The following is a 22,874-nucleotide window of genomic DNA, read 5'->3' on the forward strand; positions in this document are numbered from 1 at the left end:
ATCAGAGATAACAGGCTGCCTATACTTACCTCAAGTCCTCTCCCAAGTTATGAACAACTTTGGAGTCACCACCCACTAACCACGAAGACATTCTGAGCTCTCACCTGGACGAGGCTCCTGTCCATCACTACACCACACAAAACCTGGGACTGAGGGCCAGCCGTCTTAATGTCCTGTAAGTTCTGCTCTCGGATCTGAGGATGGGAAGAAGCAGAAACACATGTCAACAGTACAGAGAAGCGCACGGCCTGTGCACCTGGGCCTGAGCCATGCGCGAGCTGTCCTCCGCTCTGCTCTGCTCTGCCCGGCCCACAGTGGCAGGGCCACCCAGGGTGCAGCTGCACGATGCCTTGGCCCATCAGCTTGTGTGTGGGCCTGCAGGGATGGAGCGACTATTGCCCAGGCCGACACCTTCCATACAGCTCTGGCCAGGCTTGGAGCCTCAGGATCTGTACTCAGGACCTTGGTGGGGTATTTGCTGGGCACCCACCTTCGAGTGACACTGAGCACCAACGCAGCTCACGTTCTGACACAGCAAATACTGTGCACACCTATGAGTGAGCCCTGAGGGCAGGCCAGCTGCTGCTCTTAAGGGCCGGGCTTTGTGGCTTCCACTTCACCTGCTGCCGAGCAAGCGTCCGCTAAGAGGCACCCGGCCCAGAGCGCCTGCTGCTCGCGCTTCACATGACTGGTGGAGGAGCGGCGGTGAAGGGGCCAGCTCCAGCTCCCCGAGGGGGCCGCGGGTGGCTTCCGCTGGCAGCAAGCACACCCTCCAGCCCTAAGCAGCTGGCTCCCTCCCAGCCTGGAGCCTGCGTGGACGACGGCGGACGCACCTTGTTCCTCATCTCCTGCACCTCTTTTGGGTTAGTGTTCAATGGGACAAACAGGCTAGGGACGGCAGAGGCGGAAGTCCTATGTCCATCCTCTTTAGTCCACTGTAATATCAAGAACAGGTGGAAAGTCAGAATCATGACAACAAAACACGACACACAGCATCCAATCTGCCCACTGACCTCACATCGGTCATGCACTGAACGTCACAGAGGGCTGGACCAATGGCCACGTTTCCTGGGTCACTCTGAGGTCAGCACGGGAGTGGGATGTGGCCACGTGAAAGCCAGTGATTGCTGGGAGCCGAAGGCATGGCTGCTGGGCAGGGCACCTGGAGAGCCCCGCTGACACCAGGCATGGCGTGGCTGGCAAGCAGCCGGGCAGGCCCCTCAGAGGCCATTGGTCCACCGCCCTGAGAGTCACCCAACACCAAAGCCAACTGGAAGCGTGAGATGACAGATCGTGAGAAGCAATGTGATGCCACTACCCACGGGAGGGCGAGAGGCTGAGCTCTGAGGCAAGAGTGGGCACCACCAAAGCTTTGCATCAAAATAACGACAGCATTGGAATGCACCGCTTACATGTGATTTCAACCCAAGAAAGTTACCGTAATAGCCATTATACAGCAGCTACCTGTTAGAAGAGCTTGGTGATGTCAAATAGCTTACATCACTTAAATTCTTGAGTGTTACCAGAACACCCCAGACCTGTAGCACTTCATGAGCCGTACGGCTGTTTTAGCATCAGTGCACACGGCCAGCGCGCTGCGCCTTCCGCATAACGGGCGTTCTTTTGGATCTCCAAACAGAAGGTATTCAGGCAAATTCTAATTCTAAGGCACGACTAGGCACTGAACATTAAAACAAGCCATCTTAGCAAATGCTGTGCCTTTCAGAATATTTTTGAAGAGGCAATAAAATAGCCATAAACCATATTAAAAGAAGCAACAAAACCATCAAATGCTGCGCCACTGCGGGGAAGTGTGGAATGGGCATGGAGCTGGGTACTCACTGATGGGTATCTTCTCAGACAGAAACAACTCCAGCGTTTTATTAAGAATAATTTTTAGTCAAAACATTAAAACAGCCACCTCAGAAGCTTGAACACATTTGAAAAGTTAACAAAAATTATTATAAATTAAAATATACCAACCTGGGAACACTGCATATAATTGTATTACTCCAGAACCGTAAGAAACAAATGTAAAAACTGAATAAGGACCCTTCAACGCATACGTTGACTCAAATGCTCAGCGACTTGGTTTTCTCAGCCTAACAGACAGCTTAAAGCTGCTAGGGCCTGCGCCCTCTGAAAAGACTCAGGCAAGTGCAGGGTGCGAGCAGCACAGCAGAAAGGGGTTCTGTTCTTAAGGGCCACTCTCCTCAACAGTCAAATGAGTGAAGAAAAGGGGCAGGCAGGAGAGTGCCACCATGCCGAGCCCAGACTCGCAGCCCCACGCGCCACAGCTGCTCAGGAGCCAGCGCCTCCCACCAACCGCGTGAACAGGAAACACCAGGACCACCCAGAAGACAAAGCCTCCTTCTAAATATAAACACTTGGAAAGCAAAAGCACCGTGATAAGGCAGAGGAGCTCTGTGCTGGACTGCTCCCCTCGTGGGTCATGGGGCGGCTGAGCTCCTGCGAGCCTTCGCACACAGCTCTGTCCCGGCCGCGCCCCACAAGGGACCCCTCCAGGGCTTTTGACGTGGGCCTCTCCTACATGTTAGCACAGAGCCACACAGACTCAAAGGCTGGCCTACGGGAGAGGAAAAACCCCTCCTCAGAGGAACGTCCAGGGCACCTTCCGGGGCCGCGTGTCGCTGGCGCCTGCAGAGGCCTGCGCTGCACCTGGGTCATGCCGCACCCACAGGAGTCGGGAGACTCACCACCATGGCCGTCTACTCACATGCAACAGTCCATGCAAGGGCAGCTGGCATAGCCTTCCGAGGCTTTGGGACAAAGGGCAGGGGGCAAGGCCGAGAGGGGGAGGGTGACGAAGACCAGGCCTGTGAGCCACGAGGGAAACTGCTTAAGGAAGCGCTAGACAAAGCAGCTCTGGGGTCGAAACCACCGGAGCTCGCAACACCGAGAGCCGGGCAGTGACAACTACCTCTGCTCGGGAGCACGCAGAGTCCTCGGACAAAAGCGAGCTCAATGAGGGCTCCTGCTCTTAGGTTAATGCACGTAAGTTCTTTAGTACTGTTGCTACGTGTGGAGTCAGGTTATGCCAGGATTACTGAGGAGGTATATTACACCTTAAGCAGTTTCAAGCAGAGGGTACTACTTAAGTTTTAGCGAGGGCATTAAGGGGACTTCAGCTCAGAAGAGAGGCGAGTTATCAAGGAAAGGTCTGTTAATCTGGGTCAGAGGGCCGGGTCCCAAAGCCTCTGAAGCCCCAGCTGCCCACTTGCTCTACGTCATCTAACTATGAACAGTAAGGTAGGCACAGACCAAGCAGTTGGTAATACAGCTTGGCACGCAGACACCGGACGAGAGAGACTGCAGCAAGGGTTTCACGTGATCGTGTGTAATGTTCGTCCACACCTTAGTCTTCGACTTGGGGCTGCTTCCGCTCTGCCCTTCCTCAGAAGCTTCATCACCCCGGCCAGAGTTCAGCCATCTTGTCTTCTCTCGCTGCTGCTTCTGAAAACTGTGTCTGAGAGGGGAGCAAGTGCCCGAATCCCCGTCACTAGCAAAGGAGTAGCCCGTGACACTGGCAGGCACCTCCACGTCGCTGTGCTTTTTGGACTTCTCTCTCAGAGCAGGGTATCGGTAAGGGTAGCCAGTTCTGTAGCCCTGCAGTCCAAAGAAAGAGCAAGGCCATCAGTATGCCAGATTACAAAGCAGGGCTTCGCTCTGGAAAGCTGGGTGGAAAATTTATAAAGCGGAGCAGACAGGTACCCCACAAGTCCTCAACCCCACTCCTGAGACACGCCAACAGGAGCACAGGTGTGCTCACCAAGACACATTTGCTGGCTGAGGCGCCACCGACACAGCAAACTGGAAACAACCCGAAAATACACCAAGGGAACACTGGGCGGTGGCGGCGCACGCCCCGAACCCCCGTGCACAGGAGGCTGAGACAGGAGGACAGCGAGTTCAAAGTTAGCCTCAACAATTTAGCGAGGCCTTCAGCAGCGACTTAGACCCTGCTCCAACCTAGAAAATAAAATAGGGCTGTGATATAACCCAGAGGTAACACCCCTGGGTTCAATCCCCAGTCCCAAACACACACACATACATACACACACACCAAAAAGAAAAAGAAAAAATAGTAGTAGGGAGTGTGCAATCTGGAATAGTTGTACAAAAGACTAGGTACAGCAATGAGAGAGCTCTGCAACCAACTGCAGCAATGCGTGACCCTCCCAGAGACCATACTGAAGAAAGAAACCCAACGGGGATGCACACAAGATGGGCCCTGATGAAAAGTATAACAGAGATAGGAACTATTACTGCGGTCAGGGACAGGGCGGTGGTCACTAGCCTGGGTATTGACTTAAAGGGAGCTTCTGAGATTCCTATGTTACTGTTTTTGTCTGGATGCTGGCTAAATGGTGATTTAGCTTTAAAATTTAAAAAAAAAAAAATTTTTGGAGCCGGGTGTGGTGGCACATACTTGTAATCCCAGCATTCAAGAGGCTGAGACCAGAGAATCGCAGTTCGCACACAGCCTCAGCTACTTAGTGAGCCCCTCTGCAACTCAGTGAGACCCGGTTCCAAAATAAGAATAAAAAAAAAAATAGGGCAGGGGGTGTAGCTCGGAGGTCGAATTCCCCTGGGTTCCGTTCCAAGACCCGCAAAAAAAAAAAAAAAAAAAAAAAAAAACAATTTGTAAGTTTTTGTTTTGACTTTTTTAGTACTGGAGATTGATCCAAGGGACATTCTACCTCTGAGAGCTGCACCCCCAGCACTATTTTATTCTTTTATTTTGAAATGAGGTCTCACTAAATTGAGAAGGGACTCGCTAAATTGCCGAGGCTGGCTGCCAATCTGTGATCCTCCTGTCTCAGCCTCCCGACTTCCGGGATTACAAGTGTGCGCCACCACACACAGCTGTATTTTTTACTTTAAAATGGCCTCGCTAGGTTGTTGAGACTGACCAGAAACCTGCAATCCTCCTATATGCAGTCTTCTATCCTCAGTATGCAGTCTTCCGCACACTGAGATTACAGGCATGCCCCACCACACCTGACCACAACAGTTTTAAAATTTAACTAACTGAATATGTACATTCTCCCATTTATTATAGTTCATCAAAAAGTTAAAACTGAAAAAACAGGGATAATATGCTGCTGACTGCTGCACAGGTTATACTAGTCAACTAATAGTTTTTATTATTTGTTTATTTTTGCTACTGGAGATTGAACCTAGGGACATTCTACCTCTGAGCTATACCTCCAGACTTTTTATTCTTTTAGTTAGAAATAGAGTCTCATGCGCCGAGCGTGGTGGCGCACACTTGTAATCCCCACGCTTGGAAGGTGGAGACAGGAGGATCGCGCAGGTTCAAAGCCAGCCGCGCTGGCTTAAGAGACCCTGTTTCCAAATAAAAATATAAAAAATAGCCCTGGAAGTGTAGCCCAGAGGTAGAAGGGCTTCCAGGAAACCCAACACCACAAAAAATTAAAAAATAATAAAAATAATAAAAGTAAAAGAAACAGGGTCTCACTAAATTTCGGAGGCTAGCTTCAAACTTGTGATCCTCCTGTCTCAGCTTCCCACGTACTGAGATTAGAGACATGTGCCACTCCACTGGGCATTACTTATTTTGAGAGAGAGAGAGAGACAGACAGACAGACACATGCATACAAACTGGGGGCTGAACTCAGGGGTATTCTACAACTAAATTACACACCCCACCTTTTTTGTGTCGGGGGGGGGGTCTGGGGGTGAAACCCCAGTGGCATTCAACCTCCAAGCTACACCCCCTGCCCTATTTTTTATTCTTATTTTGAAACAGGGTCTCACTGAGTTGTAGAGGGCCTCACTAAGTAGCTGAGGCTGTCTGCAAACCGCCATCCTCCGGTCTCAGCCTCCTGAATGCTGGGATTACAAGCGTGTGCCACCACACCTGGCTATACCCCACCTTTCTATTTTTTATTTTGAACCAGGATCTTGCTAATTGCTGCTGGCCTCAAATCTGTGATCCTCCTGCCTCAACCTCCCAAGTACTAGGATTACAGATAGGTGTCACCACCACACCTGTTATTTTTATTTTTACCATTTAAATCACATCTTAAAAATGATGAAAATCTTTAGATAAGACTAAACAGACCTCATGACAACTGATTCTCAAAAAAATTATGTTTGACTATAACATAGAGTTATACATTACTTCAACCTTCCACTCTGCCCTGTGACTGCTTGTGGCACTATAGAGGTATGCCAGAGCTCTCTGAATCCACAGCTCTGCTGGGCCAGCTGGCTCACTGACTCCCGCAGACGGAGTCCATGAGCAGGTATGGTGTCTACTACCACTCTTATCCACGCTCAGCACTTGCCGGATGTGACAGTCTTTAGGGCGGCCCCCTCCCTTGGCGCACAGAGAGGCCTCTGACTCGCTTCTCACAGTGGAATCTGAGGGTGATGGACGGCATTTCCTAAGGGTGCAGCCGGCTCACGTGTCACTCTCCCCTGCTGCCTCTCAGGAAGCCCACTGCCAGGACGCAGCTACAAGAGAATTCTCTGAAAGTGGATCCTCCCCTGAGGTGCTCTGAGGGATCCAGCCGGCTGACACCCTGACTGCAGCGAGGGAGGCTGAGGTCAACTGGCCTGGAATCCCGCCCATGGAAACCAGGAAATACTAGTGTTACTTTAAGCTGCAAAACTGGAAGACGTTATTTGGCACAGAGAGGTGGCAGACGGCTGGGTGTCAGCCAGGTGTCCACTAAATGATCTAACACATTCACACGTGGACCCCTGCCTCCCCTCCAGAACACACTGGCAACACAAGATGTGGGCTGGTGTGTCTGGCTCCTCCCCAGGCTCCCGTCCTCAGCCGCCCCGGGTGGAAGGGCGCCAGTTGAGTGCCGAGCAGGAGAGCGGGGCTGGGACGTGCACCCTCAGCTTGGACTTCGGCCATCGCTCCTCCAACTGTGAGTCCTGAAGCACCCTCGCCGCCGCCTCATCCCAACTTCTGCCCTCACCGCTGCCTGCTGCTCTTTCTGCTTTCCTTGACCAACCTGGGCCCCGCCCGGCCTCCACGCTGTGCTCACTGTCCTCTGCAGCCCCAGGGATGGGGCGGTACTGGGAGCTTAGTCCACTCTCTTACTGTGCCATGAACTCCTCAGCAGAGCACTGTGTCTCACTCTCCCTCTAGTTAGTGGTCCTGAATGCATGAATCAAGTACTGGGATTGCAGGCACCACACCCCACAACTTTGACCCTTAGAACAGTGCTAATCCAGATCTCAGGAACCTGAAAACACCTCACAGCACAAGTCGCCGCCCTCAGGCCTACGTCTTCAGGTGGGCCATGGTCTTTGCATGAATGCCTTCCTTCTCTGACTCAGCCTATCACAATCCTACATATTCTTTGAGGCTTTTTCCAAGAGCACTGTCCACATAAGGTTCTCTTCTTAATTCTTGCAAAATAATGAAATCCCTTACAACCACCCCGCAGTGAGGTCCACATTCTGTTACGTGGCCAGTCACACATGGCCACTCACCCACCCACAATGCTGGAATCTCCACAAGCCTGCGTCTACCCAGGCTGGGCTCTGTCCACCTGCAGGAGCAGCTCCTAAAGTAGACAGGGGACAGGCTGAGGCACAGCAATCAGGCCCTGAGCGGCTAAAACGCTCAGACGCAAACCCTGGCTGGCAACTTCAGCACGTACTTCTGACTTGCTGTGGACCAACAGGACATGAGAACACTGACAGCCACTCCAGCAGCCCTATGAGTGCAAGCAGCACTCTGTCCCCACCAAGCCCAAACACAGAGGTTTATTTATTGTTTTGTTTTGCTGCAGTACTGAGGACTGAACCCAGAAGCATTATTATACCTCCAAGCTCTAGCCCCAGCCCAGCCCTATTTTATATCTTTGTTTTGAAACAGGGTCACACTACGTTGTGGAGGACTTCACAAGTAGCTAAGGCTGGCCACAAACCTGGGATCATCCCGTCTCAACCTTCCAAGTATTGGGATTATAAGTGTGCACCACCATACTCAGCTATTACTATGTTTTTGTTTTGTTTTGTTGCGGGTCTGGGGATGAAACCCAATCATTCAACCTCTGAGCTACACCCCCTGCCCTATTTTTTTATTCTTTATTTTGAAACAGGGTCTCACTAAGTTGTGAAGGCCTCACTAAGTAGCTAAGGCTGTCCACGAACCATGATCCTCCTGTCTCAGCCTCCCAAATGCTTATTACAAGCGTACACCACCATGCCTGGCTTATTACTGTGTTTTTAAAGATAACTTTGAGCTGGGCATGGTGGCGCACGCTTGTAATCCCAGTACTTGGGAGGCTGAGACAGGAGGATCACAGGTTCATGACCAGCCTCAGCAATTCAGTGAAGCCCTCCACAATTTGGATCCTGTTTCAAAATAAAGAATAAAATATTGGGCTAGGGGTGTAGCTCAGAGGTATAACTCCCAATACCACAAAATACACACACACACACACACACACACACACACACACACACACACACACACACAAACAGCCAAATGTGGTGGCACACACCTGTAATCCCAGTACTTGGGAAAATGAGACAGGAGGATCTCAGGGTTTAAGGATAGCTTCAGCAACATAATGAGAATCTCAGCACCTTAGGGAGACTCTGTTTCAAAACAAAACAATTTTTTTTGAAAAGGGCTGGGGCTGGGCGTGGTGGCACATGCTTGTATTCCCCGCGCTTGAGAGGCTGAAACTAGAGGATCGCAGAGGTTTGAAGCCAGCCTCTGCTGGCTCAAGAGACCCTGTTTCCAAATAAAAAAATATAAAATAGGTCTGGGAGTGTAGCCCAGAAGTAGAAGGGTTCCATCCCCAGTACCACCAAGGAAAAGAAAAAAAAAAAAAAAGAAAAGGGCTGGGAGCATAGCTTGGAGATAAAATGTCCCTGGGTTCAATCCCTAGTAAAACACACACACACACACAGAAAAAGAAAAACCTTTATTACACTGTGTGCTGTGTATTATTGTGATTTAGCCTGAACTTAAAAACCTTGGTGATATTTCATAATTTTTTGAAACTAAAATTCAGATACACATGAAAATATCCATTTCAAATGCTATAAAAATGCCAATATTTGTGCTTTCAGAAAAATAGCTTTAGAGCCGGCCGTGGTGGCTCACGCTTGTAATCCCAGCATTCGGGAGGCTGAGACGGGAGATCACAGTTCACGGACAGCCTCAGCTACTTAGTGAGGCCCTCTGCAACTCAGTGAGACCCGGTTTCAAAATAAAAAGATTAAAAAATAGGGCAGAGGGTGTAGCTTGGAGGTCAAATGCCCCTGGGTTCCATCCCCAAACGCACCCACACACACACAAAAATAGCTTTATCATGGAGTGGCAGCACCATCCTTACCAGATTATCAAGCATCCGCATAAGGGCTTCAAATTCCTGCTCCCCAATCTGCCACTTGGGAGGCGCTCCAGTGCCTTCCCCCGCTGGAGGCCCCGGGGAACGAGACTTGGCTTTGTACTTCCCAGGATCCAGCAGTACTAAGTTGTCCGGTCCTCCTGCACTGGCCAGAGTTCGAACCTTTCCCAAAGCAAACAAACACTACAGGTTGAGCTCCATAGGGCGATCACGAGGACCCGATGCTATGGGAGATGCTTGCACAGAAGCATGTTTCAACAGAAAGTGAGCACGAGAGCTCATAACGATGGGGATGAAGAGTGACAGCACGGGTCCCACAGTCATTTCAAAGGTCTCTCTAGCAAGACAGAAACATTGGGCACTCATTCTCGGAAGAGAAATGAGGGAAAAGCCCCTTTCGGGGCCTTAAAGGACTCGGGCCATCTTTCCCCGCAGATATAAATAGCTGGACAGACCCACAGGAGGCATCACCACTGAGAGGCCGGATGAACCTCCGCCTCTGTGCCCCAGCTGAGTGTGTGAGGGTCGGGTGAAATACCGTCAGTACGACACACAGACAGCAAGTGCCATGGACCCACAAGCCCATAAACACTAGCGATTCATGCACCTGAAGAGTAAAGACTAGAAATGAAAAGCCCAGTTATCTCTTGCTAACTTAAATCAGTGAAATGGCATTTCTGCTGGTCAAGTTCCAAACCCGTGAGCTCATCTTCAGCAGAGAAACTGCTCAATGGCTCAAGCCAGAAGACAGTTACCAAAAAAGATCTCCGCAAGCCCCAGAGAAGCACACAGCGAGCGAAGGGCACCACCTACCTGGATCTCGCAGGCAACGACGAGGTTATGGATGTAATAGAAGGCCTCCTCAACGCTCTCTCCAACCGACACAAGCCCGTGGTTCCGCAGAATGAGCACCTGAGAAGCACAGGAGTCCTATGGAGCTAGGCCACAAGACTGACAGCTCTGAGCGCTTCTCCTCTCTAAGACAGAAATACCAGAGAGACCCTACTGACCTTGCTTCTAGGCCCCAGATTTTTCTGAATCAAAACCTTTTCCTCTTCATCAACCAGAATGCCATGGTAGTCATGATAAGCCACTTCTCCAAGAGAAAGGGCCTCTGGGGAAATGGGCAAGAGACCACATTTCATTGCAGAAACCTGGGGACCGTGAAGGAAGGAAAGGCCAGCGTTAACGTGCAACGTGTGACATGCAAGTGATTTTCTTCACAGAAATAAAACACAAGAACACGCCTTGTTTCCTTCTTAGAAACGAATGGATCCACAAGCTCAAAACATGAGCCTCCCTGCTGGGCTCACTCCCAATAGCTGGGGAAGCCTCGGGGGAAACCACATCTTTGGGATTGTGCACTAATTATAAAAACTGTGCAAGCCAGGACTTCATGACACAATGAGTCACAAATGCAGCAACAAGAGTGCACAATGGGCTCCTCGGAGTCACTGAGTCTCAAAAGGAGGCGCTCCGAGAGCTGTGAGGTTTTGTGTACTTTTCATCTTAAGTTGTAAGGAAGAGCAAAACATCTGAAAATTAGATAAAAGCAATTTTAAAAGTTTAGGGCAATTATCTGGGTATGACAGAACACACCTATAATCACAGTACTTTGGGGAGGCTGAGACAGGAGGACTGTAGGTTCAAGGACAGCCTCAGCAACTTAGTGAGACTCTTGGCAATGTAGGGAGACCTTGTTTTAAAACAAAATATAAACTTGAAAAGGGGCTGAGGGTGTGGCTCAGAAGTAGAATGTCCCTGGGTTCAATCCCTAGTACAAAAATCAAAATTAAGATAACTATATTGCATAATTTCTGTACATTTATGTAAAATTGAGCCTCAAAGTAAAAAATATATATATAAATGTTCACATTGCCTTAAATTTCTTCAAATTTCCCAAAGTCAGCCTTAGAAAATGCTAATTCTGAAGGTCTTCTACAGATGGCAAAATTAGATTTCTAGACTCACAAACTCGAAAGAGTCAAAACAGTATCTATAGCATAGTCTCTAGAGAAAAGCTAACCTTAAGCCGGGCATGGTGGCACACGCTTGTAATCCCAGTACTTGGGAGGCTGAGACAGGAGGATCTGGGTTCGCAGTCACCCTCAGCTACTTAATGAGGCCCTCTGCAACTTAGTGAGACCCTGTTTCAAAATAAAAAAACAAAAATAAATAAATGTAGGGGGTGTAGCTCAGAGGTAGAATAGAATGTCCCTGGGTTCAATCCCCAGTACCACATTAAAAAAAGAAAAGCTAACCTTAAAGGGTAATATCACCTATAATTCCATTCATAGGATCAGCCATTGCAGAAGAAAGGTCCTTAATCAAGAAAACTATACTGATAATTTTTTTGAGCTACAGGGGATTGAACCTGTGTGCATGCCACCCAAGTGTCCTGTCACTGAGCCACACACACCTAGCCCTGATAACTTTTAAATCATCATCCACGGAAGCTACTCATAAGCATATGGTCAAAGGTGCCTCTAATAGTTCTAAAACTCCACGAAGCTGTTGGTGGTTGAAAAGCATACAGTATTTTAGGAAAAATTACATCATTCCAAGAATGATATATTACTAAAACATTGATGTTGACATCAAGAACCACATGGGCAGAATGAAAGAAACCAGAGCCAAAGTTCATCTAAACAATTCAATCTGCATGACATTAAAACTTCAAGGCAGATTAAAATTCACTCTTACTAAATCGGTAAGGTTCTGCCATACAATGAGCCCCAAAGTGCTGAAAGCATAAAATTGGTGACAGAAAGCATAGTCTATGATATCCCATGTTCACGTGACTCCATCCAGCAGTGGAACGTGCATCTTCAAGGCAAGGGGCCTGGGCTCTGTTGGGCGGATCACGCACATCAGAAGGGACAACTTAGCCAGTGGCCCAGCAGGCTCCTGGCAAGCTCGGGGCTGGGAGGCCAGGCCTCCTTGCTCAGCATGTCCAGCCTGGGTCCCACTGTCCCTGGACAGACGCCAGGGGCAGCTGGGCAGGCAGCTTCTGCTCTCAGCCTCCCCTCTCTCCAGCCCACTCCCACAGCTGGAGGACATGCTCCAGTGCCCCCACGTGCACACCCTCCGCTCCACCCGCCTTGCCCCCGCCTTCCCACGGCTCCTCAGAGGGCCTCGGCTTGCTGCTCTCATTTTACACACTTCCCCAGGTTGGCAACGCACTGCCCTCTGGCCAAGCCTCCACCCTCCAAGGTTCTCCGATTGTTAAGTCAAACAGACATTTTCAGCCAGGCATGGTGGCGCATGCTTATAATCCCCATGCTTGGGAGGCGGAGACAGGAGGATCGCGCAGGTTCGAAGTCAGCCTCCTTGGCTTAGGACACCCTGTTTCCAAATTTAAAAAGTATAAAATAGGTCTGGGAGTGTAGCCCGGAGGTAGAAGGGTTCCATCCCCAGTACCCTCCCCCCCCACACACACACACAAAGACATTTTCGGGTTTCTCAAAACTAGATAGTAAACTGCCGGGCATGGTGGCGCACACTTGTAATCACCACGCTTGGGAGGCGGAGACAGGAGGATTGCGCAGGTTCGAAGCCAGCTGTGCTGGCTTAAGAGACCCTGTTTCCAAATAAAAATATAAAAAATAGGTCTGGGAGTGTAGCCCAAAAGTAGAAGGGCTTCCAGGAACCCCAGTACCACCAAAAAAAAAAAGAAAAGAAAAAAAAACCTAGATAGTAAACAGATCCCTTGAGAGGAAAAGAAAAAAAGTAAGGAAGTTACGCTAAGAACTGTGAGTACAGCCAGCAGCAGGGGCTAGCCAAACATGACCAAGGCTCTGGGTCTGAGCCCCAGCACCACTCAAGAAAACCTAATGATATCACGGGTTTTCCTCAAGAGGCCACAAAATGCAATTTATTGACCTGTTATAACAGACCAGGGCAATTCGGAAGAAATGTGAAACACGCCTAACTAAATCTTTAGGTGTCCCAGGCAGCACACTCACCGCGGCCCCAGCTGGTGTGTGAATGTGCACAATACATTTCACGTCTGGTCGTGCGGCATAAATTGCAGAATGTAAGGTAAAGCCAGCCTGATTTACTCCTAGGTTAGTACTCCCCCGATCCAGTATATCTCCCTGTAGGTTGATCTTAACCTGAAACAAAAGAACCAAAAATTGAGAATGTCAAGAGCATTTCGCGTTACCCTCCCTGGAGACCACTTAGAACCTAAGTCCAAGGGTTTATCACCTCTCTCAAAGGTTTTTTCTAACCGAACTAATCACAGTTTGACAGGACTCTCCCATTGCTTGGGTTTTACATGTGCCACTGGATTTGAAAACACAAAGCTCTAGCAGGATCTGCATAAACACGCTGCCAGGGAGGAGGACACTCTTACCAGGCTGGACGCAGTCACTTCACTGTAGAGAAGTCCAAAGGGCACAATGAGGAAGTGCTCCTGCTCGGAACTCACCCTGGTCTGCGGGAAAATGACTGAGTTAGCGCAGAAGTCCAACTGAAATGACCGCACCACTGGGCTGTTCTCCACGGCCCATCAGGATAACAAGCTCCTGGGAGAGCTGGGGGAAGGACTTCAGCCACGGGCCTAGCACAGCTAAGAGGTGCGGGAGCGCTGTCCTCATCTGCACAGGAACCGAGTACTTAATGTGCTTCTTGGCCCACTCGTGAAAACTGGCTTTATGGAGAATAAACCAGTACCACCCTAGCCCTCTGATAGGCCTTAAAATCCCCACTAGCTTACTCTACAGCAAATAGTCACAAGGGCAAAAAGGTATCACTCCTCTGGGATAGAATAATGAAAATCAACATCGACTCTCTAAAAGTCAAATGTTTTTTGTTAATACTCAAAACCTGTAGGATGATGGAAAATGACAAAAATCACAAATGAAAGTGATCTTTCCTTTCCTTACTGCTTGATCTGTTTTTTAAAGGCTTCTACAATGAAGCCAGGCATGGTGGTACACACCTGTAATCCCAGCACTTGGGAGGCTGAGGCAGGAGATCTCTGGTTTCAGGCTTCAGCAACCTAGTGAGACGCTACTTAAAAATAAAAAATGAGCTGGGCGTGTGGGCCACACTTGGAATCCCAGCATTTGGGATCAGCTGAGACAAGAGGATCGTGGTTCACGGACAGCCTCAGCTACTTAGTGAGGCCGTTTGCAACTCAGTGAGACCCTGTTTCAAAATAGGGAATAAAAAAATAGGGCTGGGGGTGTGGTGGCGCACGCCTGGAATCCCCGCACTTGGGAGGCTGAGACAGGAAGATCACACAGGTTCGAAGCCAGCCTCAGCTACTTAGGCTCTCAGCAACTTAGTGAGACCCTGTTTCCAAACAAATTATATAAAAAAAAAATAGGTCTGGGAGTATAGCTCAGAGGTAGAAATCCTCTCGTTTCCACCCCAGTACCACAAAAAAAAAAAAAAAAAAAAAAAATAGGGCTGGGGTGTAGCTCAGAGATAGAATGTCCCTGGGTTCCGCCCCCAGTACCAAAAAGTAAATAAATAATATAAAAAATGAAAAGATCTGGGGTGTAGCTCAGTGGCAAAGGGCTGGGTTCAAACAACTCCAGGACCGTGCACACAAGCAAGGAATCCGTGAGGACGACCACCGCTGCTCGAGCGTCCCTGCCTTCCGTGGCAGTGTGCTCCCGCTCCCACAAGTCCCTGGATACAGATCTCGCACTCTGCACCAGACCACACTAGACTGAGTAATGCCCACACAAGAAAAGCCCCTCTGGTTTTATAATGATCTGGGGATACATCCAAAAGACTGACTACAGATTAAATACATTAACTACAGGGTTAAGGATCTCAAAATACTACCTAGGCGCCAGTCTCAGCAAGGTAGTAAGGCTTTCAGCAACCTAGCAAGACGCTTTTCCAAACAAAAATTAAAAATTAAAAAAGGCCTAGGGGTGTAGCTCAGAAGTAGAATGTCCCTGGGCTCAATCCCCATTACCACAAAAAACAAAGTAAAATAAAATACTAACTAGGCTTTGGGAAGTTCAGGCTAGGCATGGTGGAACACACCTGTAATCCAGTACCTGAGAGATAAGAGGAGCACAGGTTCAAGGCCAGCCTCAGCAACTTAGTGAGACCCTGTTTCAAAATAAAAGCTCAGAGGTAGAACACCCCTGGTTCAATCTCCAGTACCAAGAAAGGACTTCAGGTGTCTAGTCTAACTTCCTAACTCTTGAAGGGATTTCTTCTGTAATGGCCCAAACAGAAATACACCATGGATCTCCTTGGGCAGGTCTAGAGAGGGGGCCATGCCCTGTGTCCTAAGGAGGCCTGACTCATTTTCATTCAACAAACTTGCAGAAAGCCTACTATATCATGGGAGCTGTTATACTGCACTAAGTAGGGAAGACTTGGAGACACCGACAAGCACAGGTTCTTTCCCACACTCAGCAGAAACCTGTGTTTCCAGCACTGCTTCTAGTATGCAACACAAACAAGCTTTATCTTAAATAAAGTGAGGGTAACAAGGGCTCCTACTTGTGGGGGGGTGCTGGGGATGGAATCCAGGGGCATTCTACCTCCAAGCTACACAGTACCAAGCCTGATTTTTTATTCTTTATTTTGAAACAAGGTCTCAGTTGCAGAGGACCTCACTAAGTAGCTAAGGCTATCTATGAACCTCGATCCTCCTGTCTCAGCCTCCCAAATGCTGGAATTACAAGCATAGGTCACCATGCCCGGCTCCTACATAATAAAGCTTTTTTGGGGGGTACTGGATATTGAATCCAGGGGCAATCTACTTCTGAGCTAAGCTCAGCCCTATTATTTATTTATTTAGTTAGTTAGTTAGGTATTGAGGATTAAACCCAGGAACATTCTATCTCCATGCAACACCTCCAGCCCCTTTTATTTTTTTATTTTCTTGCCCTCTCAAGAAGTGGGAATTATAGGTGGGAATTATTAACCCAGCTAGGTTATAAAATTCTCATTTTCATTCTTTTATGATCTTTTCATGATAACAAGATTTTAGTGAGAAGTTTATTTCAAACATAGTCAAATGTATCTATTTTGCTAGGCATGGTGGCATACACCTGTAATCCCATTGACTTGGGAGGCTGAGACAGAAAGATCAAAAGTTTGAGGCCAGCCTAGGCAATTTAATGAGACACTGTCCTGAAATTAAAAATTAAAAAGTTGGATGCTGGGCGTGGTAGCGCACGCTTATAATACCCGCGCTTAAGAGGTGGAGACAGGAGGATCGCGCAGGTTCGAAGCCAGACGTGCTGGCTTAAGAGACCCTGTTTCCAAATAAAAAATATAAAATAGGTCTGGGAGTGTAGCCTGGAGGTAGAAGGGTTGAATCCCCAGTAGCACCAAAAAAAAAAAAAATTTGGAGAGCTACACACACACCTCTGCACCTCTAGTAGAGATCAGCAGCTTACTACCCTGGTCACAAGAATGGACTCCAGACCCTCACCTTGATGTACTCTCTAGAGGCCAGCATGAAGCTGAACCAAGCCCTTGGCAGAGTCCGCAGGTAATCTCTGATAATCTGACAGCATTTCAACAGCAGGATAAAAAAATCCCAGCCACCCGCTCAAGACCACCAAGAAAGGATGTCCAGCCCACCATGCCATCTAGGCCAAACTGGTCTGTTTCCCTTTATGCCAAAGATTTCTCTAAATCCGATGCCATCTTAAAAAAAAAGATCTAATTCAGACCATCCTCTCCAATCCTCTAATCCCTTTAGCAGGCAATCCCTATGACCCTCTTTCAAAGAAAGGGCAGAATGACCTGATGGGTCATTTTTATTGCACTGATAAGTACTGTTAATATTTCTTTTCTGTTATAATTTATATGATAACTTATAACAAAAATGGATGCCATAAATCATAAAATAAATTTAAAAATTTAGATACCTTTCTTCTTCAAAGACTCTAGGTCTAGTTCACAAAATATAGGCAATATATTTGGTAAGTTGGGTTTCTTTTTACTCAGTACTAAGACCCAAGCAAATAATTCACAGGAAAGTAAACACTTAACTTTAATGTTTTAAGTCTGCCAATTTCTAAACAATTAAAAGAAAAAAACCACACAACTTACACAAGTCAAACTTAAGTACAGCACTGATTACAGGACTACTGGTAAAAAGCATCTAAAACCCCACAAAGAATGGAAGCTGCTTTTAAAGCCATGGCTTACACTTCTATAACAGCTGGAACATTTCCATGAAGCCACATTCTGCGCAGCCATTCAGCATGAAGACCCTACTAGAGCATTCTGTCAGGTATAATTAGACAGAAAGACCAGCAATTTTCCCATAGGCACCAGGAAGAGCTGGCCCTGGTACTATGCTAACTGGACCACTCTGAGCAAATGTCAAAAGGCCCTGGCAAGTTCTTGTTCACCATATTACGGCAGTAACTTCAGCTCGGCTAGGGCTTTCATTCTGTGATCACCCTACAGGGTTCATGGCATGCCTACTACGTGCCAGGAGCTATTGCCGATCCTAGGGCCATAGGGGGACCACAACGGTGGCTTCTGTCAAGAAGCAATGTTCCTGTGATCAAACAATAACAAAGAAATATACCAAACTAATGAAGATTGCTGCTAGGAAGGCACAGAGCAGGGCAGCAGGGCAGCACGCACAGCGATGGAGACTGAGCCCCACCGGGGAACAGCATCATCAGTCTGTAGGTTGGAACTTTCACTTTGGCAGCAAGAAGAACAGAGAGGGTAAAAGGGAACTCAGTGTGGTGGGCACGCTTGTGATTCCAGCATTCAGGAGGCTGCGACCGGAGGATCGAGGTCCACAGACAGCCTCAGCAACTTAGGGAGACCCTGATTCAAAATAAAGAATAAAAAAAAATAGAGCCGGGCGTGGTGGCGCACGCTTGTAATCCCCGCGCTTGGGAGACTGAGATAGGAGGATCGCGCAAGTTCAAGTCAGCCTCGCTGACTTAACAGACTCTGTTTCCAAATAAAAATAATAAAAATAGGTCTGGGAGTGTAGCCCGGAGGTAGAAGGGTTTCCAGGAACCCCCACTACCACCAAATATATATGGCAGGGGGTGTAGCTCGGAGGTCAAATGCCCCTGGGCTACTCCCCAGACCCGAAAAAAAAAAAAAAAAAGAATAAAAAATAGAGCTGGGGGTGCAGCTCTGAGGTAGAATGCCCCTGGGATCCATCCCCAATACCACAATAAATAAATTAATTAATTAATTAATGGAACTCAGTATCTCCAGCACAGACCCAGGTCAAGTCCCAGAAAACTATCACTCAGGTCACAAAGGTGGGCTCGAGTCCAGCACTGCAGGAGGCTCAGGTCCAGGACGAGGGTTACAAGTCCACACTGGAAAACCCTCCTAACATGTGTGAGCATGGGATGAAGTGGTAAACCATCTAAGCAGCTATTAGCACTGGCTGAGATCCGAGTACTGATAGGACTGACTTTTTTAGACCTCTGGATAAGGCACACATTAAGGCACACATGTTACCATAGCACGTAACATGAAAATAAAATAAAATTTACATAAAATAAATTTTGAAAAAACGAGCTCAGAATAAGTTTAAAAACCAAAGGAAGTTCCTCTAATATGCCCAAACTAGGGAGCATAGGGGATACCAGAGGGACTCTTGATAATGGAGGGGAAATCTCAGCAGAGCTTGAATGGAAAGACAGGAGAAGGGGAAGGCTGAACTTGATTAATGAGGGTCCACATCCGAATATGTGTACAAGTATGAATATGGCATGTTACCCTGGACAACCATTGGTGGGAGGGGGGAAGGGAAAACTGGGGCGGGGGAGAGGGCACCAAGTACAGTTTAAATATTTATTTTCAATAAAAAATTTGTATAAAAAAAAACAAAAACAAAGGAAGGAATCAGTTCAAATACAAAAGCCTTGGAAGAAGGAAGAGAGGAAGGGAGGGCAGGCAGATGGTCAAAGGGCCTGCCTTGGTAATCTGAGAAGCCAGGAGAGCCAGCTTTGCTGTGAGTGTGATACTGTAACGGTGGTCAGGAATACAGAATGGCTACAAATGTCAGTAATGGTTCCTCATTTTTCTGTGACATAAGGTCATTTGCTGGGAGGAGGTCAGGTTTTGTTTTTTTGCTTTTTGCAGGTCTGGAGATGGAACCCAGGGGCATTCCACCTCCGAGCTACATCCCCTCCCCTATTTTTTATTCTTTATTTTGAGACGGGGTCTTACTAAGTTGCAGAGGGCCTCACTAAGTAGCTGAGGCTGGCCACGAACCGCGATCCTCTGGTCTCAGCCTCCCGAATGCTGGGATCACAAGCGTGCGCACCACGCCCGGCTGGAGGTCAGGGGTTTTGAGGTTAGCAGAGAAGGCTTATATACCAGTGCGCCTGTAAAAAGACTTCCTCTGGCTGGCTGCCAGGCAGCGTGGGTCTCGCTGAAGTGGAGGGCTAATCTGTGGGAAGTGCTCCAGTCCTGCAGTGAGGCCTTCCACAGCAGCACCTGGCTGCTCAGATGCAGCAGCAGCAGCAGCCTGCCAAGGAGTATCACTGAGGTGCTCCTCCAGGAGAGCAGGCTGAACAGGAGAGGATAAGCAAAGGCCAATGGTCAGAGTGTGAAGGAGCCACCCAAGAGCCGGCTCTTGGTGTCCATTGAGAAGCAAGTGAAAACGGTGTGCGGAACGCAGAAAGAAGACGTTCAGCAACATCTGTTACCAACTGGAGAGGCTGAGGAAACGAGTGGGGGAGGCACAGGCCTTGGAGATGTGGGAAGAAAACAACTTCATGCTTAGGTTTTTAAGCATAACACTCATTTTTTATGTTAACATGTAAGAAAGAAGCTCTAAAGATCGCTGGGGTTTTTGGTTTTTCTTGTTGTTGTTGTTGTTGTTGTTGTTTTTTGCAGTGCTAAAGATGAAAGATGGAAGATGGAACCCAGGGGCATTCTACCTCCGAGATACACCCCCAGCCTGATTTTTTATTTTGAAACAGGGACTCACTGATTTGCAAAGGGCCTAAGTAGCTGAGGCTGTCCACAAACCACGATCCTCCTGTCTCAGCCTCCCAAAGTTGCGGGATTACAAGTGTGCACCAACCATGCCCAGCAGATCTGTTCTTATAGCTTCTAACCCAAACTTGCCAATTCTCAGATTACTCTCTAGGATTAAGAATCTGAAGAGTGGGGGAGTGGCTTGGTGTTAGAACGCCCCTGGGTTCAATCCCCAGAACCGCAAAAAAATAAATAAATAAATAAAATAAAAGGTCATGCCTATTTACACTTTCAATTTGGCACTACGTAATCAAAGACTAAGTCTTTTTGGTGACCGAACTTGAAATGTCCTCCCCTGGAAATAGAAAAGCACCTGTAGGATGAGATTTATGACAAAGGGTTTACCAAGCTTGACACCACATGAGTGAACAGTCTCGTAGAAGCATCTGTCTTAGAATTCAGGAAGTCTTGCTGGACCTCGGCCACACTGTAGCCTCCTCTTACTCATGAAAATCGTGGAACCAGAGTTAGCGCTAGGCAACTTAAAAAACGCTGTTGAAAACATCTGAGAGGCCACTGGACAATTTTTAAATAGCACGTAAGATGCTAGGCAACCCAGTGCTTGGGTGGCAATGGTGTTATTAAGGATCCGGTTCTTCCTGTCCTTCTTCACGAGGGTCCTTGTGATATTTGCTGTCTGTTCTTGTTTCTTCAGTGAATACAGTACGGTTTGTTATTATGCCAGATATTTCAAACCCAATCAAAAGCTGGAGTAACAGGCTTTCTCTTTTCAAGCTGATCTTTTACTTGGGAATGAAATCTGTCCCCAAAGTCTCCAGTGGTTTTCATTTTACATTTCATGGGAGGCACTGGCTCACAGGCATCCTGGGAAAGCCCTGGCAAAGGGGAACAGTGTTGGCACTGCCTGGTATGGCCTAGTGTCTCCACTGATACAATCAGGATTCTTTTAGGAAGAAAGAATGGGGGATGAATGGCTGTTGACATGCCACAAATCATACTTGCCACATGTTGTGACACCTAAAGGCCCTCACTAGTCTGTATAAAGAATATACCCAGAGATCCACCCTGTGTCTATCTGCCTTCTGTCTATCATGATGGAGGTTCTCTGCTATTATATTGATGAATAAACTGTGTGAACTGCTAAATTGAATAAAAAAAGGTTTTAATGATCTCACTCTACCTCTCACCATTCACCTGATGCTAATAAACTCCTTTCAGATCCTCTCCCCCAAAAAAGACTCTGAAGAGGTGTTCCAAGATTCCCAGAAGCCAGGCCATCTCCCTCTTCTGAATGAAGAGAGGCAGGTAGCAGACCTGCACCCTCACACGCCATTGATGCTCCCCCTCACTGCGTACTCACTGTGATGTGGTTGTAGATCAGCTGGGACCACCCAAAGAGGTCTGCGAGTCTATAAAAGGCTGCCAATTTACACCGCAGCAACTTCTCCCCTTTATCATATGCAATGGAATCAGATCCTCTCAGGTCATTCACGGGTGTCACCATACCCAGACCTGAAATAAAATAAGACTCAAAGATTAGTATTTCCTATCACATGTATATCAGATAACAAGTCATAACATATTTATCTTCCACGTTAGACCAGTCTCAAAAACATCAAGACAAAAAGACCATGCACTCTACCATTATTAAAAATAAGTTTTTATATTATTTGTTTGTACTGAGAAATGAACCCAGGGGCATTCTACCTCCGAGCTGCACTCCCAGCTTGATACTTTATTTTAAAAACAGGGTCTCATGAAGTTGTGGAGGGCATCACTAAGTAGCTAAGGCTACCTGCGAACCTGTGATCCTCCTGTCTCAGCCTAGCAGGTACTGAGATTACAAGCATGTGCCACCATGCCTGGCTCAAGTTTTTATTTTTAAATTTTATTTATTTATTTATTTATTTTTGCAGTATTAGAGATTCAACTCAAGGGGCACTCTACTCTGAGCTACATCTCGCCCTATTTTATTTTTAATTTTAAAACAGGGTCTCAACTAAGTTGAAGAAGGACTCACTAAATTGCTGGGGCTGGCTATGATCCCAGCTTAGAAATAAATTGTTAAAAAGACAGCCAAACCGGGCATGGTGCCACATGCTTGTAATCCCAGTACTTGGGAGGCAGAGACAGGAGGCTCACAGGTTCACAGCTAACCTCCACAACTTAGTGAGACCCTGGTTTAAAATAAAAGAATAAAATAGGGCTGGGGGAATAGCTCAGAAGTAGAATACTCCTGGGTTCCAGTTCCAGTAACACAAAAAGAAAAAAAAGTCAAATCTATGGGATGCAAGCAAAGCATGCTGAAAAGGAAATTCAGACCATTAAAAACATTTATTAGAAGCTAGGTGTGGTGGCCTCACTTGTAATCCCAGTAATTGGGAGGCTGAGATAGGAGGATCAGGATTTACAGCCAGCCTCAGGTACCTCAGCTACTTTGTGAGACTTTGTTTCCAAATAAAGAATAAAAAATAGGGCTGGGAATGGGGATGTAGTTCAAAGGTACAATGCCCCTGAGTGGGTGGGTGGGTAGTGTGTGTGTGTGTGTGTGTGTGTGTGTGTGTGTGT

The 22,874-nt window shown here is 47.6% G+C and overlaps 1 protein-coding gene across 9 annotated transcripts in view; it reads right to left on the minus strand.

Annotated features, from left to right (window-relative positions):
• Positions 1-22,874, minus strand: part of ADD1 (adducin 1) — a gene marked incomplete at both ends in the record, with an annotated part of 48,855 nt that overhangs the window by 11,170 nt on the left and 14,811 nt on the right. For 5 of the 9 annotated variants that reach the window (XM_080697876.1, XM_080697869.1, XM_080697868.1 and 2 more), the window contains 9 exons: positions 105-194; positions 834-935; positions 3,283-3,627; positions 9,363-9,539; positions 10,191-10,289; positions 10,388-10,531; positions 13,343-13,492; positions 13,735-13,815; positions 21,667-21,818. In XM_080697876.1, coding sequence (XP_080554002.1) covers positions 105-194; positions 834-935; positions 3,283-3,627; positions 9,363-9,539; positions 10,191-10,289; positions 10,388-10,531; positions 13,343-13,492; positions 13,735-13,815; positions 21,667-21,818 — 1,340 coding nt within the window. The remainder of the gene's footprint in view (positions 1-104; positions 195-833; positions 936-3,282; positions 3,628-9,362; positions 9,540-10,190; positions 10,290-10,387; positions 10,532-13,342; positions 13,493-13,734; positions 13,816-21,666; positions 21,819-22,874) is intronic. The other 4 variants (XM_080697871.1, XM_080697870.1, XM_080697875.1 and 1 more) reach the window with 1 other exon arrangement.

Source organism: Muscardinus avellanarius (assembly GCF_963383645.1).
Source record: "Muscardinus avellanarius genome assembly, chromosome: 6".
NCBI classification, from domain to species: domain Eukaryota; kingdom Metazoa; phylum Chordata; class Mammalia; order Rodentia; family Gliridae; genus Muscardinus; species Muscardinus avellanarius.